The sequence below is a fragment of the Lepidochelys olivacea genome (assembly GCF_965140295.1).
Source record: "Lepidochelys olivacea isolate rLepOli2 genome assembly, chromosome: 27".
Lineage (NCBI taxonomy): Eukaryota > Metazoa > Chordata > Testudines > Cheloniidae > Lepidochelys > Lepidochelys olivacea.
The window spans coordinates 13,160,345-13,178,511 of record NC_140437.1 but is presented as its reverse complement, the minus strand read 5'-3'; the positions used below and the strand labels follow the sequence as shown (position 1 = coordinate 13,178,511).

The window sequence follows — 18,167 nt, the reverse complement described above, 5'->3', positions numbered from 1 at the left end:
TTTCTAAGATTTTCTTATCCAAATATTATTAAAAATCCATGTAAAAGACAATTTTGCTTTTTAGTAATTGCCTTTAAAAAGCACAATGTTGAATGAAGCGGTGGTGAAATGTGCTATCCCCTTTGATCTCCAGCAGGTGGTGGGATGGCTCCTGAAAGGGCCTGCCCGCAGACAAAATTGGTGGCCCCCCTCAAAAGAAGGGATGGGCCAAAATGAAGTGGAGGACAGCTGATTCCTTAGGACAAATCAAAATTGCAGGGCTGGCTCCAGCGGGGTAATAAAGGAGAGCCACAAAGTAGTGCATGCCCCAAGAAGATAACAAGGGAATCAATGCTAACCCTGGAGACTAAAGTCCTCCATTTAGCCATGCAGCAGGAATAGCGTGCATAGTAGCCGGACACGTTTACACCTCCTGCCAATGTGTCTCAACGCTGAGCTGTAGCAGACCTCTCTAGGACTGAAAGGGCAGCTCAGTCTCCATTCAGTCCTTGGCCTTGCTGCTGCGTCTGCCTGCAGAGGTGACAATGAACACTGTGTCTTTTTTTTTTTTTTTTTTTTGGTTTAAATGGCATGGACGCGTGTCCACAGTGAAATGGGTTGCAATTCTTTTACCCAGGCCATGCATCATCCAGTAGAGGAGACTGACACAATGGTATCTTGACAACGTGCCCTGCACATTCCTTAGATGAGGCTGTATTATGGGTCCAAATTCATGAGATACTGTCATTAACCCCAGGCCAAGTCTACCCTAGGAGAGCTTTGCTGGTACAGCTATATTGGTATACAGTATTTGGCAAAGGGTTCCTAATGTGGATGCAACTTATACCAGCAAAACATAAGAGTGGCCATACAGGGTCAGATGAATGATCCATCTAGTCCAGTATCTTGTCTTCTGACAGTGGCCAATATCAGACGCTTCAAAGGGACTGACCAGAACAGGGCAATTGTCAAGTGATCCATCCCCTGTCATCGAGTCCCAGCATCTGGCAGTCAGGCTTCAGGACACTCCAAGCATGGGGTTGCATCCCTGACCATCTTGGCTAATAGCCATTGATGGACTTATCTGTCATTAATTTATTTAATTTGTTTTTTAACTCAGATATACTTTTGGCCTTCGTAACATCCCCTGGCAAGGAGTTCCACAGGTTGATGGTGCAGTGTGTGCAGAAGTATTTCTTTAGGGTTGTTTTAAACCTGATTCCTATTAATTTCATTGGGGGACCCCCGGTTCCTGTGTTATGTGAAGGGGTAAATAACACTTCCTTATTCACTTCCTCCACACTATTCATGATTTTATAGATCTATATCATATCCCCCCTTAGTTGATTCCACCCTCCCTTCTTCCCCCCCCCTCCCCCCAGTGAAACAAGCAAAAGGGCAGTCTTTCCCGTTATAACTGCACCTGCACAAAGGGCTTTTGCTGGTACAGCTATGGCAGTCGAGGATCACACCTCTTACCGATATAGCTGTGTCGGCAAAACTATGTAGCATAGAGCCAGCCTCAGCTGAGTTACACCATGGATAAATGTAGTCCTACCATAGTAAACTGAGCTTGGTAAAGTGTGTTCCTTGATTTATTTTATAAGCCCTCCCTCTAGCGGTGAGCCAATCAAACTAGAATCCTGAAACGTCTCAGGTGTGAATTCAGCAATGCTTGGTTTAAGTGCTTTGCTGTATCAGGGCCCAGAACAATTGCAGGCAACCATTTTTAATTCCGAAATGGATTCTAACAAAGGATTTATTTTGCAATGGACTTCCAGTCTCGGCCCTGCCCAGCCCTACTGGGATACACGTGTGCAAGAGGAACCAAGAGTGTGGACAGGAAAGGTTGTCTTGTGGTTATGACATAGGGCTGAGCATAGGCAAGATCTGGGTTCTGTTTCAGACTCGGCCCTAGACTCACTCTATGCCTTTAGGCAGGCCATTTACCGCTAAGTTTTTAGTAAAGGTCACTGCCCCCAGTCAGGGCTTGACTTGCAGAAGGGATCAGCCTGCTGAGCACTTCTGAAAATCAGGCCCTTAGTCAGGTGCCTAAATGGGAGCTGGGCCTTTAAAAATCTGGCTTTTAACCTGTCTGTATCACAATTTGCCCATCTGTAAAACGAGGGTAAAATTAATAAATGTTCCTAAAGTGCTTGGAGATCCTTGGTTGCCAGGGCACAGTGTTGTTGTTCTTTTAATATCTCCCTGTAAAAGAGCGTGCCTGCCCTGTGACAGCCCCTTCTGGCCAAGTGTGGCTCTGCAGCACCTTTCTTGCCTCAGTTTCCCCACAAGTTAGGGCTTCCACGTTAGAATTACACCAGGATGATCCATGCTGATGCCCAACCTGGGTTTCTTTACTGGGACAAAGTCACCTTCTCACTCGCACAGACAGGAGGATTCACCTTGTCCTAAACTCCAAAGTCCGGAGACAATAGTAGTCTCTCCTTCTCCTTTCAATTTCTCCAGTTCAACAATTCCACTCTTCCTTGAACCATCTTAAATCAATGCTTAGACATCCCACTGCCCCCTCACCAGGTGATCTCTTGTCAGGCTCTCAATCTGGAGACAAACTTCTTCTTTAAGCATTATCTGCACCCTGACACCTTTCCCCAGCTTTTCAGAGCTTTCTCTCTGGAGACGAGCTTCTTCTCTAGCACAGGACTCTGGGTGCCTCTTACTAGACTTACCTTCTTCCTTTTTCTCCTCCTTGTTTTTGTGTCTCCTCCCTATATAAGACTCAGGAGCCGTCCCTTAGACCCACTTCAGCAGAAGGTAACCAATCACTGGTACCCTGGAGCCCACTCACTCTTAAAGGGACCACTGGTAGGGTTGCCAATGTTGCTTGGATGTATTCCTGGAGGTTTCATCACATGGCATAATCTTTAATTCAAGATTAATCTTTACTTCCTGGAGAGTCCAGGACAATCCTGGAGGGTTGGCAATCCTCCCAGTCATCCTGTCATATTTCCATTAATTAAAAAAAAAATCTCAGTCTCATTTCAGCTTCAGACTACCTTCTTTATTGTTTACAGTAGCAAAGAGCACAATATGCACAGAGGGGGAATACTGAGCTAAGTGGCTACAAAATCCTTCTTCATTCTTAACACGTCCGTTATTAGAGTGCATAGACAGCTCCTCTGGAGAGTCCTGGGGCTACTGAGTCCTGGGAAAACAGATAATTGGGAGAAGGAATAATGTTATGTGTTGCTATATTCAAGCCTTTTGGAGTGGGGGGGCAGGAATAATTCTCTCTCTGAGCTGTGGGTTCGAATTCAGGAGGAGCCCATCATTCTAAACAGCGTTCCGTGCAACTTACCCTGCTGGGGTCTCCTAGATGGTATCTAGAAACAGGCCCAGATCTGCATTTTCATTGAAATCAATGGAAGTTAGTAGCCTAAATAACTTTGTGGAGCTGGGCCCAAGCTTCTACTTGCTCTGGGTGGATATTACAGATCCTCTCCAGCTTTCTTTCTATGGCATTTCTAAGGTGCCCATCACCTCTGTATCTAAGCATCTTACTTCTCATAAGAATAGGCATTTACCCTGTTGTTCTTGGCTGTTAAATACCCACCTACACACACTGTTGTGCAGAGCAATGGGCACCAAGGCCCTGATCCAAAGCTCACTGAAGTCAATGAAGAGTCTTTCCTTTCCCTAGGACTGCTCTAACTTACACAGGGAGCTGCAGGGACTCCCAGACCTTCCCAGAATTCATGACATGTCAAGGTGAAACACAGGAATTGCCAGGCTGGATCAGATCCAAAGTCTGACAAGTACAGTGGCCAGCAGCAGATGCTTCAGAGGAAGGTGCACGAACCCCACAGTAGGCAGATATGAGACAATCTGTCCCCCACCCTCCAGGTCTCATCTTGGTCTCTAAAAGAGATCAGCTTAAACCCTGATGCACAAGGCTTAATATCCCTTCTGAAAATTGTCATAATTAATTATGACAGTGGTACATATTCTTGATATCCTTCTAAGTGTCCAATCCATCTTTGAATCTTCCTAAATTCCTGGCCTCAACACCTTCCTGTGGCAGTGAGTTCCACAGTTTAATCACACGTTGTGTGACAAAATATTTCCTTTAAACAGTTTTTATTTCCCACCTTTTAGTTTAATCAAATGCCCCCTTGTTCTTGTGTTATGAGACTGTGAGAACAGAAATTCCTGATCTTTCTTCCCTAGACCGTTCCTTATTTTACATCCTTTTATCATGGCCCCCCTCGTACTATTCATTCATTGTGGATAGTTCTCTGAAAACACCCACTCAATGTGTAGCGGCCGCCAAAAAAGCACACAGAATGTCAGGAATGATAATAAGACAATAAATATCATAATGGCACTATATAAATCCATGGTACGCCCACACTTTGAATACTGAGTGCAATTCTGGGCAACCCATCTCAAAAAAGATATACCAGAATTAGAAAAGGTACAGAGAAGGAAAACAGAAATGATTAGGGGCATGGAACAACTTCCATATGAGAAAAGATTTAAAAGACTGGGATTTTTGGAAAAGAGATACTAAGGTGGGACATGACAGAGGTCTATAAAATCGTGAATGTGGTGGAGAAATGAATAGGGAAGTGTTATTTACTTCCTCACATAACACAAGAACTGGGGTCACCCAATGAAATTAGTGGGCAGCGCGTTTAAAACAAACAAAAGGACATACTTGTTCACACAACACACAGTTAGCTTGTGGAACTCCTTGCCAAGGGATGTTGTGAAGGCCAAAAGTATAACTGGGTTCAAAAAATGAATTAAATAAGTTCATGGTCTATCAATGGCTATTAGCTAAGGTGGTCAGGGCTGCAACCCTATGCTCTGGGTGTCCTACGCCTCTGACTGTCAGATGCTGGGACTGGACAACAGGGGGTGGATCACTTGATAATTGCCCTGGTCTGTTCATTCCCTCTGAAACCTCTGGCATTGGCTACTGTCAGAAGACAGGATACTGGGCTTGATGGACCATTGGTGTGATCCAGTGTGGCTGTTCTCATGTATGTTATGTTATTATTAAGGTGGGATGAAGACATTATTCCTGGGCTGTGCCAGGGCAGCTAATGATCTGACCTGAACATTAGCTGAAGAAATCTAAAGTCTGTCACCAAAGCAGCCCAGCACCTCTATGCAGCTATTTGTACAGTGAGAGCGAGAGGGATGGGAACTGAAGAGAAGCATTAAAAAACAGGACTAGGAAGAACAGCCACTCACGTTGGTCTGCAGAGATCAGCAGACATCAGCCACGCCAATAGCTCCGGGCTCAGAACGTCTTTCAAGTGATCAGATTCTTTGGGAGCAGTAAGACTGCAACAAATGTAAATCAGAGGAACAGGGATTTGATAAGAAGCCAGGAATACAGATCTCCCCCCATGACCCGCAGCTTTGTGTTTTCCTTCGCTTGCAAATATAGTCACTCGCTTTAGTGCTATTGGAAGATGTTTGATTGCCAGCCCTGGAGACTGGAGTCTTACACTGGACAGATACAGGATGGGGCATTGGCAGAGCAAGCTTCCTTCTCAGCTTCAAAGTCTTGTCTTCACTAGAAAATTTGCTCATGCAATTCAGGTTGCCCGGAAGAGAGGTTTGAAGGTGAGAATTTTTGCACAGGTAGCAGTGCCAATGTCAAAGAGAACTTGCTTTGCTGGGCAGACTGGACAGTGATTCTCTTATCAGAGGGTAAAACCAAGAGAATTTCAGTTGGGCCCAGATCAACTGGATCTGAATGGGAAAGTTTAGAGCGAGATTCAAATTTTGCAGCTCAGGGTCTTGTCTGAATTCACCTGCTGTCTGGCTCTAACTGTTCAAGGACTCCCCAGTCAGGGGCATGTGTTTCCCTCCTCTCTGCCTCTCTCAATGCTCCGCATTATCCTTTACGAAATGTATCCCTCCACGCTCTTTCCCTCTGAAAGCACAGCATGGCTTTCCCTCCGTCTTACCCCCCGTGTTGAGGAACCTCCCAAATAAATCTCTGCCTCCTGATCTGGACCAATCTAGGTAATCTGGACCTGATCTAGGTAATCCTGCATGGATCCAGGCTTGTCCCTCAAGATGCCACTTGGAGTCCTGGTTATTGCAGCAGGCAAGACAATCTCCCTTCGGTCATTTGCTCCTTAATAGAAGACCCCAAGCTGCTGTCTGAGCATCCCAGCAAAGCCATAAGCAGTGACAGGCAGTTTAAATTAAAGGGTGTTTTGGTCTTAATAACCAGGCTCTCTTGTACAATATAAAAGCTTCAGTGAGGAAGGCAGAATGAAGAGGACATCTCAACGGCTGTAGGCGTTCCTGCTGACTAACTAGGAAGGAAACGTGAGTGACTTAACCCCTTTCTGACATGACAAGCCCTTCAGACAGAGTCATTAATGTGGCACTGATCGTCCGTTGGTCGAGCTCACTCCTCTTTGCAGTTCTAGGGTGCATGGTGACCAGTGTGTTTGTGGGTGTGGGGTATTCTACAAACTCTCTGACACCCCCACACCTGTTCCTAAACCTTCTGCTGTGCATAAAAGTGAGGGCCATGAATGGAATGAATTGACAGTTGCATTTAGAATTCACCAGGGATACACTTTGTTTTCCAGCAGAATTTGTTGTTGTGAGTCATGTTGTTACCAGCGTCCCAATTAAAGATCGGAAATGCCAAGTTTCAACTCTCTCTAATTCTTAACAAAGCTTTATAATCTGAAAGTGTTCCTTCAAATCACTCAACCACTGGGGATCCCGTCCTGCAATGGGGATACTATTCCACAATCAAATAGCTCTCCAGTCACAGAACTCACCTCTGTTTTCTTTTGTTTTTTAGAAGCCAGACAAAGAAGTCCTGAGCCCCTTGGGAGGCCAGCTCCAAGCCTGGGCCACTGACAACTGACATTTGGGGTTCAGCTTCCCTCTTAGATGGATCGATGGCGTTCCTGGAAAGGCAAAATTCAAAGAGGACTTGACCTTGGGTTTCCACCAGAGTGTGGTAACATGCTTCCCTTCCTTGATTTCTGAGCCACATCTCCCTCCCCATGCCATGGACCAGCAGCACAGCTGCCAAAGGAGGCAGCCTTAGATAGCAAAGGGGAGACTTGCTGTGCTGTGTCCCCCCCATGGAACAGAAGCATTTCCTGGGGTTCAAGCACCCACAACATTGCTGCTGTCATGCAAGAAACATATTCTGGGCTCTGCACTCTCCATATGCTTCCGTGTGGCCAACGACAGCCTGAAATTTGGACAATGGCAACACTAAAGACTCACTCGCTTTTCTTCTCTCTTCTGGCCAACAGCCACTCTACAAAGTTCTTCTTGAGCATGTTATCCATGGTCCGGCTGTAATCGCTGGCCAGGATGGCCTCGGAGTAACGTCGCTGTATGGCTCTGGTGCTGGGACTCTTTGGGTTGGCACTGAGAATGCAGGAGAGACACAGAGCGAATCATGGCTAGGCAGAGAGAAAACATTGCAAAGGCCCCCCTGCTTCTAGCTCAAGGCAAATGCCCATTTCATGACTGTGGTTAGTGACATTTCATTACCAGCTGCAATATCTCTAATGCCATGACGAGGCTCCCCCAGTGCCTGCCCAACTTAGTGAAGTACACAGGGGCCGGATCCTCCTTTCCCACCTTTCCTTCCATCCCTCAGGATACAAGTAACTCCTGTTGATTTCAGTGGGAGTCACTTGTGTCCCACTGTGGGAGTGAGTTTACGGGGGGCCGCGGGGGAGGAGTTATATCATATGTCCATTTTGTATAATTGCCTGTGGCTTTACCAGCTTCAATACATGAGAGCCATCCAAGCCTGTCACCCCTGAGGAATTAGCCATCCTCGTTTATTTCTAGCTCATTTGCATGTGAAGTTTGCAGCTGGGGACTCAGGAATTCTTGGCTCCCATCCCTGTGCTCAGGGCACTTGGCTGACAAATCTCCCTTATACCTGATCATCCTCTCTGCTCGCCTCTCTGCGCACTGAGATACACCACGTGAGATCTGGCTAAGGATCTGATCCAGTGCCCAGTGAAATCACTGGAGGTCTAAAGTGCACTGAAAATGTTTGTGGCTTACCTGAAGTCATTCTCCTCTGTCAGAACAAGGCTCAGAGAGACCATGAGCAGAGCAAGAACTTTCAAGGACACCATTTTCCTGGCTTGTTTCTCTGAAGGAAGACAGAAAGTGTGAGCAATACAGATGACCAACAAGGCCAGACAACCAAGTGATCTACGAACAGGAAAGCAAGCTGAAGGAGATGTGTGTAATTTGCGTGTGTGACTGTAATGCATGAATCCTATCCCTATGCTTGGAACAGCCTCGTCTCTCCTGAACACAAAGTGACTTCTGCACACACCATACCCAAAGCCATTCCCTGCCACTTTACGGTTTTATATCGGAATCATCAATACATGGTAGAATGTAAATTCCTTGAGGCAAGGGCCTGGTCTACTCTTAAAATGTAGATTGGCTGAGCTACATTTCTAAGGAGTGTAAAATAGTCACACCTGTGAGCAACACAGCCATGCTGACCTAACCTCCCGGCGTAGACACGGCTCGGGCACCAGGTGAACCCTTCCATAGACCTAGCTACCACCGCTCGGGGAGGTGAAGTTCCTACAACAACAGAAAAACCCATCCGTCGCTGTAGCCTGCATCCACACTACAGGGTTATAATGGCATAGCCAAGGTGCCGGAGTGCCCCTACCATAGACAAACACAAAGACCCTATCTTCCTCCATGTTTGCAAAAGGGCTGTGTACCCCTATGCTGCTTTAGGGGCTGCTCCAAAGCCCAGTGAAATGGGTGGGAGTCTTGCCATTGACTTCAATAGCTTCAGATTAGGCCCTTACATAATAAATGGTAATAATATGACATCCTGATGGGAAGATTATTCTATGTAACATTTCTGCAGGATTTATGAGCCCAATCTAATTTCTATTTAAATGAACGGGCCTTTTTCCATTCAGTTGGGTAGGATTTTGACTAAAGATATAAGCCAAAGTCCATTGAAGTTCATGGAGAGGCTCCTGTTGACTTGAAAGCACTTTGGATCAGTACCCAAGAAGCTATCGTCTTTGAGTTGTCACTAGTCCACGTGTTTTTTTCCAGATTTAAATTCAAAACGCATTGGGCATTTGACTGCTTTGAATTAACATCTCAGCTCTCCAAGTGCTTTTCAAAAATATCATCCTGTCTTTTCATTGTATTTATAGCAAAACACATTGAAAACATTTTGTTGTTCAGCATCTCACTCTCTTTTACAGATATTTTGGGAAATGTGCTGCAGTGCTGAGTTTTAATATTATTAACAACAATAAAAAAGATCATTATATATCAGCATTTAGGTGTCCAGTCCAGCAATCACTTTTATATGAGAGTAACTTTAGTCACATAAATAAAGTTACTTATATTCTTAAATAGTTCCAAGATCAGTCCCTTACTTATGATTTTACAGAAATTGTGAAAATTTTAGATGCCGTTTCATGAATGACACCTTTTTCACTTCTGGAAAAACAGGACATTTAAAAGTATTTGTGAAGCCCTTTTATTAAGTGAAAAGCAATCAGATGGATAGTGTTTAAATCAAAGGTATAGTGGTTAAATCAAATATATCAAAAATCAAGTGAATCAAGATCACATTATAGTGGTTAAATCAAAGGGATAGTGTTTAAATCAAATGTATCAAGATCAAATGAATCAAGAATCTAATGTTTCATATTTAAATCAAATGTATAGCTAAACAACAACCCCTCAAATGCTTATATCTAAAACAATAGAAGATAAATGTTTACAGAATGTGCTAAAGAATTACAAAAAGAATCTACATGAAATGCAAAGTTGAATAGTATTTGATTAATTTTGAATTTTAAAAGGCATAAAGCTAAAATAACTGGTGTTGTTCCTTTTTGCAAATGCTTTTTGTTACATATATAAAAATAGTTAATCTGTGGAAGAACATTGTTTTACTTAAAAGGTAATTTTTGGTCAAGCTGGGCTAGGGGTAGAATTTTACCATGTATGAAAGAGAAGGAAAACATATAGTAAAACATTCCCAAATTATGTTAAATTTACCCGAGCCAGGAGAAAAAGGTTTAAACGGTTAAGAGACTTTATGAAACTCAGAGTTGAGTCAGCGCAGTAATGTGATGATGTTTTTAACGGTATTGCAGGATTGGGGTTCTGATATGAAATTCTGAATCCAAATTCCTCCCACACTATCAGCCACTGCGTACGGCATAAAAACGGCTCTGCCGGCCCCCTCGATCATACGGTTTGCCTGCATTGCTACCTTGTCATGTCACTATAACTTAACTTGTTTACAAGGATAGGCTGTTGGCTTGTCCCTCCACTCCCAACCTGAAAGGCAAGTGGTCTGCTTTTCGTCTGGCCCCTACCCTTTGACCTGTCCAGCTTGGGTGGCCCTGCCAGGAGTTAAAACTCCCACCAACATACCTCCCTGGGTCACCGGAACACACAAACCTTTCCACCATGGCAAGATGCTAGAGGAAGGATCTTCCCCACCCCCATCAGCCTCTATATGCTATTCCGATGGTATACAGGGGCCATAAGCAGCCTACAAGGAGCCAAAGGAGAATTCCGCCAGAACAAGCATTGCATTGCAAGCAAGCATGGGGACCAAGGGGATCCAGTGGATATAGTGTACATAGATTTTCAGAAAGCCTTTGACAAGGTCCCTCACTAAAGGCTCTCATGCAAAGTAAGCTGCCATGGGATAAGAGGGAAGGTGCTCTCATGGATTGGTAACTGGTTAAAAGGTAGGAAGCAAAGGGTAGGTATAAATGGTCAGTTTTCAGAATGGAGAGAGGTAAATAGTGGTGTCCCCCAGGGATCTATTCTGGGACCAGTCCTATTCAACATATTCATAAATGATCTGGAAAAAGGGGTAAACAATGAGGTGGCAAAATTTCCAAATGATACAAAATTACTAAAGTTAGTTAAGACCCAGGCAGACTGTGAAGAGCTACAAAAGGATCTCTCAAAACTGGCTGACTGGGCAACAAAACGGCAGATGAAATTTAATGTTGATAAATGCAAAGTAATGCACATCGGAAAGCATAATCCCAACTATACATATAAAATGATGGGATTATGCTTTCCGATTCTGTTACCACTCAAGAAAGAGATCTTGGAGTCATTGTGGATCATTCTCTGAAAACATCCACTCACTGTGCAGCGGCAGTCAAAAAAGCAAATGGAATGCTGGGTATAATTAAGAAAGAGATAGATAATAGGACAGAAAATATCATGTTGCCTCTATAGAAATCCATGGTACGCCCACATCTTGAATATTGTGTGCTGATGTGGTCGCCCCATCTCAAAAAAGATATATTGTAATTGGAAAAGGTTCAGAAAAGGGCAACAAAAATTATTAGGGCTATTGAATGCATTCCATATGAGGAGAGATTAATAAGACTGGGACTTTTCAGCTTGGAAGAGACAGCTAAGGGGAGATAAGATTGGGGTCTATAAAATCATGACTAGTGTAGAGAAAATAGATAAGGAAGTGTTGTGTACTACTTCTCGTAACACAAGAACTAGGGGGTTACCAAATGAAATGAATAGGCAGCAGGTTTAAAACAAATAAGAGGAAATATTTCTTCACACAACGCACAGTCAACCTGTGGAACTCCTTGCCAGAGGATGTTGTGAAGCCCAAGACCATAACAGGGTTCAAAAAAGAACTAGATAAATCCATGGAGGCCAAGGTCCATCAATGGCTATTAGCCAGGATGGGCAGGCATGGTGTCCCTAGCCTCTGTTTGGCAGAAGCTGTGAATGGTCCACAGGGGATGGATCACTTGATGGTTACCTGTTCTGTTCATTCCCTCTGGGGCACCTGGCATTGGCCACTGTCAGAAGACAGGACACTGGGCTAGATGGACCTTTGGTCTGACCCAGTAGGACCATTCTTATGTTCTTGGGGGCATGCTGGGAGAGGAGCCAGGAATGGGAGGTGGTAAGGTCGTACACAGGACAGTCCTTTAGAGCTATTCTGGCTAGCACCATAAGCCACAGGCAGCCCTGGTGAGGCTGCCATGATCTGATTCTAGAGCCACTCTTGGGCTGCCTGGATTGCACCAGTGGTTGTTTTGGCCCCAACAGCAGTTCAGAATTGGAAGGACACAAAAAGAAGCTTAAAGTCTCTTTTGCCTCACACACCCCTCCCCTCTTCTTTAGACCAAGCCTTCCATGCAGCGCCCCCACAGAGGCACAGAGCTGACCCCAGGTCTCTTGACAGCTGGCTTCTGCTCTAAAGAATTGATATTGTCCTGTGCAATGCTGTAAGTGCACCGTCTGATTCTTCTAGGGTGACCAGATAGCAAGTATGAAAAATAGGGACACTTTGTTTTTTCAGGGGTAGGGGGAGATAGTTGCCTATATAAGACAAAGCCCCTGGTCACCCAAAATTCTTCTCGTTTGTGCAGAATATTCTACCTCACTGCTGCCAAATTTACCAACAAGCCTGCAAGTTTGCCATCATTCCAGGAGATTTTTAACCACTAGTGTGCTACGGTTCTAAGGTCTATAAAATCATGAATAGCGTGGAAAAAGTGAATAGAGAAGTGTTAGTTACCCTTTCCCACAATACAAAAACCTGGGGTCACCTGATGAAATTAATAGGTAGCAGGTTTAATACCAACAAGAGGAAATACTTTTTCACACAACATGCAATTAACCTGTGGAACTCATTGCCATGGGATGTTGGGATGGCCAAAAGTATGTCTGGGTTCAAAAAAGAACTAGATAAGTGAATGGAGGATAGATCCATCAATGGCTATTAGCTAAGATAATCAGGGATGCAGCACCATGCTTAAGGTGACCCTAAACCTCTCATTGCTACGAGAGAAAGACAGGGGTGGATCACTCCAAAATTGTCCTGTTCTGTTCACTGTCCCTGAAGCTCTGTTACTGGCCACTGTCAGAGACAGGATAGTAAGCTAGATGGACCATTGATCTGACCAGTAAGGAAGCTCTTACATTCCTACTTTTTATACCTCCTTCTACCTGAGAATGTCAAAGCCCTTTGCTGCCATCACACTATTATTTTAGAGAAGAGATTACAAAAATAAAGAGATTGGATTTTAGCTTCTTACCTTCCTGGTCCTCCGATGTAGCACTTAGGACTCCAGCAGATTCAGGTCTCAACTTGGGACCTTCAGACCCTTTATATACACCCGGTGCGATGGACCAATTCTATTTCCATGAAATAAACAGGAAACCAGTCAGCTAATTAAAACAAATCAAAGCCACTTAGATCAGCTACATTAGGTCCATTGACCTACAGAGCAGGAAAATACGCTTTTAAAATATGTTTACATTAATGGCAATTAAGCATGGTTGTATCACAAAATTAAGAACTAGTGCACGTTATGGGCATAATAGTTATGGCATAAACTGTGTTGGCCCAGAACTGAACTCCACATGGTGCCTCCTTTCAGATCCAGTTTCGTAGGGTCTGATAAAGTGGGGCAATGTTACTTAATTCCCCTCACTTCCTCTACCAAATGCAAATGGCCAGCTGTTACTCAATCCAGAGACTGATTCTCTTTTCATTTACATTGGTATGAAGCAGGAGTCACTGCACTAAAGCCAGTGGCTCCAATTCTGTCTCCCCCACTATGGCCCCATTATGCTGCTCTGATAGAATCCCTGGGGAATTCACCTGGCATGGGAGGTTTCCCGCTCCAGCCTAGAGGTGCTGTAGGCTGCCTTACTCTGCCTTCCTGTGCAGCCCGGGGTACTGGGGTGTTCCCAGGGGTGAGAGAGATTGGATCAGAGGCATGGCAGGAAGGCTCTGGACAGCAGAGCCGCTCATAGGCAGTTATACATGACCTCCATAACTTAGAGCAGCCCCTGGGGACACTGAGCTGGGCAGGCCCTTAACCATGCCAGAATTAAGGTAGCACAAAGGGAGCAGGGGGTAAAGCCACCTTTTCCCTCAGTCTCCAGTGCTGCATCAGCTCTGAGGTGCAGCACAGAATCTGACCCAATGGAGTTATACTAGTATAAAAGGGGTATATGTGAAAGGAACATAGGACGTGGGATGCTGGAACAATTTGTATAGTGGGGGTGCTGAGAGCCATTGAACCAAACTCGAAACCCTGTATATGATGGAACCCACTTCAAGCTGAGGGTGTGGCAGGCCGCCTAGCATGCCCAGTTTGAGCACCTATGCTGGAAGGGACCGCTTGGGTCAGCAGGTCCAATCCCCTGTTATCCTCAGCGACCACATCATATAATTCCATTTGTAAATTTATCAAATGAGAACCATCCATGTCTTCATAGAATCATAGGAGTGGCAGGCTGGAAGGGACCTTGAGAAGTCATCAATACAACTCCCTGCGCTGAGGCAGGACCAAGTAAACCTAGACCACTCCTGAAAGGTGTTTGTCCAGCCAGTTCTTAAAAACCTCCTGTGAATTCCACAACCTCCCTCGGAAGCCTTTTGCAGAGCTTCACTACCCCTATAGTTAGAAAGTTTTTCCTAACCTCTAACCTAAATCTCCCTTGCTGCACGTTAAGCACATTACTTCTCTTCCTACCTTCAGCGGACGTGGAGAACAATTGATCACTGTCCTCTTTGTAACAGCCCTTAACATATTTTTTTAACCTTTCCTCCTAAATCAGGTTTTCTAAACCTTTGATCATTTTTGTTGCTCTCCTCCGGACTCTCCCCAGTTTGTCCACATCTTTCCTAAAGTGCGGCACCCAGAACTGGACACAGTACTCTAGCTGAGGCCTCATCGGTGCTGAGTAGAGCATGGGTTCCCAAGGTTTTTTTTCTTGAGGCCAATGGCTATTTGCCAGGGTGGGCAAGAATGGGGTCCCTAGCGTCTGTTGCCAGAAGCTGGGAATGAGCGAGAGGGGATGGATCAGTGCTTCTCAACCTGTGGTCCACAGACCCTTGGGGTCCTCAGACTATGTCTAAGATTTCCAAAGGGGTCTGCACCTCCAGTCCAAATTTCATAGGAGTCTGCAAATGAAAAAAGGTGAAGAACCACTGTACTAGATGACCTCTCTCAGTCCCTTTCAGCCCTACATTTCTATGGTTCTATAACAACGTGGACTAGATGCAACTGTGTTGTAACTGGATTCCTTAACACAGTTGTAATTACAATGTAGACAAAGAACTAGATAAGTTCCTGGAGGATAGGTCCATCAATGGCTATTAGCCAGGATGGGCAGGGATGGTGTCCCTAGCCTCTGTTTGCCAGAAGCTGAGAATGGACGACAGGGGTTGGATCACTGGATGGTTACCTGTTCTGTTCATTCCCTCTGGGGCACCTGGCACTGACCACTGTTGGAAGACAGGATACTGGGCTAGATGGACCTTTGGTCTGACCCAGTAGGGCCATTCTTATGAGCCTCCACCCCCCCAACATGCTATAAAAACTCCATAGCCCACCTGTGCCACAATAACTATTTTCTACATATAAAAGCTAGGGCCGGCATTAGAGGGTAGCAAGCAAGGCCTTACTGGTATCAGACACTTTCACGGTGGTATAACTGCATCCACATTGGGAGCTGCACTGGTATAACTACATTGGTAAAAAATCAACCCGAATAATCAAAAATGTTATTCTGGTACAAGCATTTGCGTAGTCCAGACCTATGGAATGAAATAGTTAACAGCACTGATATTTAAATTATCTTTACTGGGTATTTGAGTACTTGACTACCGAGCTAAAAATAGCAGCCAGGGCTGCAAGGGCAGCGGGAGGGAATAGCCACCCTGAGAACATACCTAGGGTTTAAGAAAAGATCATACTGAGGATGGCCATTCTGTCCCGTGGCTTGTGCCATGGTGGTTACGCTGCTATTTTTAGTATGTTAGCTCGATCACAGCTAGTGCGGGTATGTCTGCCTAAACTGGAACTTACACCTTTCAGCTCCAGGGCAGACAAATCCTGAGATGAATGGAGTGTTGCACACTTCTCGGAGCTGTTGTTCCAGGCTCTCTGCACACTCAGCAACACATCCATTACATTTGGATCACGTTTTCATGTTTTCTTAGCAACCATAACAGCTAGAGACGCAGGCCAGGTGTGCACTCAAAAGTTAAGACGAACCAGCTATGTCACTCGGGGTGTGAAAAATCCACACCTCCTGAGCAAGGTAGTTAAGCTGACGTAACCCCAAGGTAGACAGTGCTAGTTCAAGAGAAAAATCCTTCTGACAACCTAACTAGCACCTCTCAGGGAGGTGGATTAACTACGCTGACGGGAGAAGCCCTCCTGTCGCTGCAGTGAGTGTCTACACTGAAGTGCTATAATGGAGCAGCTGCAGCCGTGCTGTTCTAGTGTTTCAAGTGCAGACAAGCTCTCAGATCTTGTCTACACTGTAAAGGGTTTGCTGGTAGTGCTGCGCCGGCTACCCTCTCCCCGCACCACGGAGATGCAGTTTATCCCAGCAACAGAATGCTTTTGTCCATACAGCTTACACCAATTCCATGAATGAAACAAGTTATCCTGACAGAAGGACATGGTGTCGGTAAAACTGCATCTACACTCGGGCTTTTCCCAGTATAAAAATGTCCTTAAAAAAAAAAAATCACACCCCCGAAAGCAAAATCACTATCCTGGCAAAAGTTTCTAGTGAAGGCCTTCATTTTCCTTTTAAATGGAACAGATTCCGGAGTATGAGCCAGTAGCTTCAGAAAGGTGTGTGCCAGCTATTTCAAAGCCTGGATAACCCCGTCCTTAACTAGGTGCATACGGATGGCTGGATCTGAAATGGAGAGATCATGACATGGTAACGACCGAAGCCATTTTGTTAACCACACTGCAGCAGGGTAAGAAACACCACCTCATTTTGCACTGCCCATCTTCATATGTCTTATTAGAGCTCGTAAGCGCTACATCACACTACACCCTGGTTACAGCATGCCTGGCAATTTCATAGAATACCACATGGTGCCTTGTAGTTGCCTCTTGGGCTAGTCAAACTTTGGAAATGGTTGAGACTGAGAAAAATCATTGTTTTCCACCATGAGATAGGAACCTTGGGTTCTCTTCCTGGGTCTGCCACCAACTTGATGTTTGAGCTTTCATAAGTCACTTTGCCTCTGCCTCAGTTTCCCCATCTGCCTTCATCAGAAGGGTGCTGAGATTTTATTCTTTAGCAGTCGAGATCCTTAGGTAGAATGTGTGAGAAGAGGGGAAATTATTCATTAACCAAAAAGTAACGACTTTTAATCTGGCCTGGATTTGAACCAATGACCTATTATGCCAGCCCCCCACCCCCACCCCAAGCTGCTACCTTAATGTCCTTGTACTAATGATGCGATATAAGAGTGCTAAATAGCTACAAATAGCCAATTTGCGCTCTGAGTGTGGTTGCTAATCAATAAGATGGAATAGTATATCCCAAGCCCTTTATTATATGTATTCTGAGTACTGAACTCCCAACCAACTCTGATATCTTGTTTCTCCAAAGTGCAACACATTTGTTTTCCCTTCATTAAGTTCCTTTGTAGGATGTGAAGTTAATAGGGTGAAATAAAAATCCAGCAACATTAAATACTGACCGGCTGTTCTGAGTTAGAGTGATTTCAGTGCATTCACCTGGGAGCCACACTGAACTGTAGCATTGCTCTGAAATTAAAGAATGGAACCAGCGTTGCCTGCATTTAATTTTGTTTCCCAACTATCTATGGTTTAATAATGCTAATGGCTGATCTTTGTGTACTAATTCAGGCCCCAGTTCAGGACAGTAACGAAAGCACAAACTTACCGTTAACAAATCTATGGTACAAGATTGCCTGCCACTCTCAATATTTGGTGTGCTCACACTCGGCACCTCTGTAGCACCTTTCAGCTGAGGATTTCAGAGCATCTGAAATAATTAATTAGCGAAACCCTGCAAAGTAGATACACAGGAAAGGAAGTACTGGAGGGGGACTCAGGGGGGGACCTTGGCTGAATTCCCTGCTTTGCCACAGACTCATTGTGATTCTGGGTAGTGGGCAAGTCACCCATCTTCACTGCATGGTTAACCCGGGCTCTTATCTGGGTTTTAGCCCAACCCCCTGTACCCTCCACACAGAAAACGCGCTGGGTTTGGAGGTGCTTTAAGACTAGCTTCCCTGGCCAGGGCTATTAGTTACAACCCAGGCCCTGCTTTCACTTGGGCTGGAACCCGTCCTCTTTGCAGTTAGGACCCTGGCTAAATCACCGGCTGATAGTCCTCCCAAAGGA

At 44.9% G+C, this 18,167-nt stretch overlaps 1 protein-coding gene across 1 annotated transcript; it reads right to left on the bottom strand.

The window, feature by feature from the left end:
- Positions 1 to 3,047: 3,047 nt before the first annotated feature.
- GIP (gastric inhibitory polypeptide) lies at positions 3,048 to 17,787 on the bottom strand. Its single transcript, XM_084615726.1, has 7 exons — positions 17,704 to 17,787; positions 13,065 to 13,164; positions 8,023 to 8,113; positions 7,222 to 7,368; positions 6,762 to 6,893; positions 5,200 to 5,292; positions 3,048 to 3,145 (listed from the first exon to the last, which is right to left on the bottom strand). The coding sequence occupies exons 3-7, from the start codon at positions 8,094 to 8,096 to the stop codon at positions 3,136 to 3,138; spliced, it is 456 nt and encodes a 151-aa protein (XP_084471852.1). The 5' UTR covers positions 8,097 to 8,113; positions 13,065 to 13,164; positions 17,704 to 17,787; the 3' UTR covers positions 3,048 to 3,135.
- Between the last annotated feature and the right edge of the window lie 380 nt (positions 17,788 to 18,167).

Coding starts and splice junctions, on each gene's coding strand:
- GIP (XM_084615726.1), bottom strand. CDS start 8,096: ATGGTGTCCTTGAAAGTTCTTGCTCTGCTCATGGTCTCTCTGAGCCTT. Junction 7,369..8,022: donor ACAGAGGAGAATGACTTCAG/GTAAGCCACAAA, acceptor CTGCATTCTCAG/TGCCAACCCAAAGAGTCCCA. Junction 6,894..7,221: donor AGAAGAGAGAAGAAAAGCGA/GTGAGTCTTTAG, acceptor TTGCCTTTCCAG/GAACGCCATCGATCCATCTA.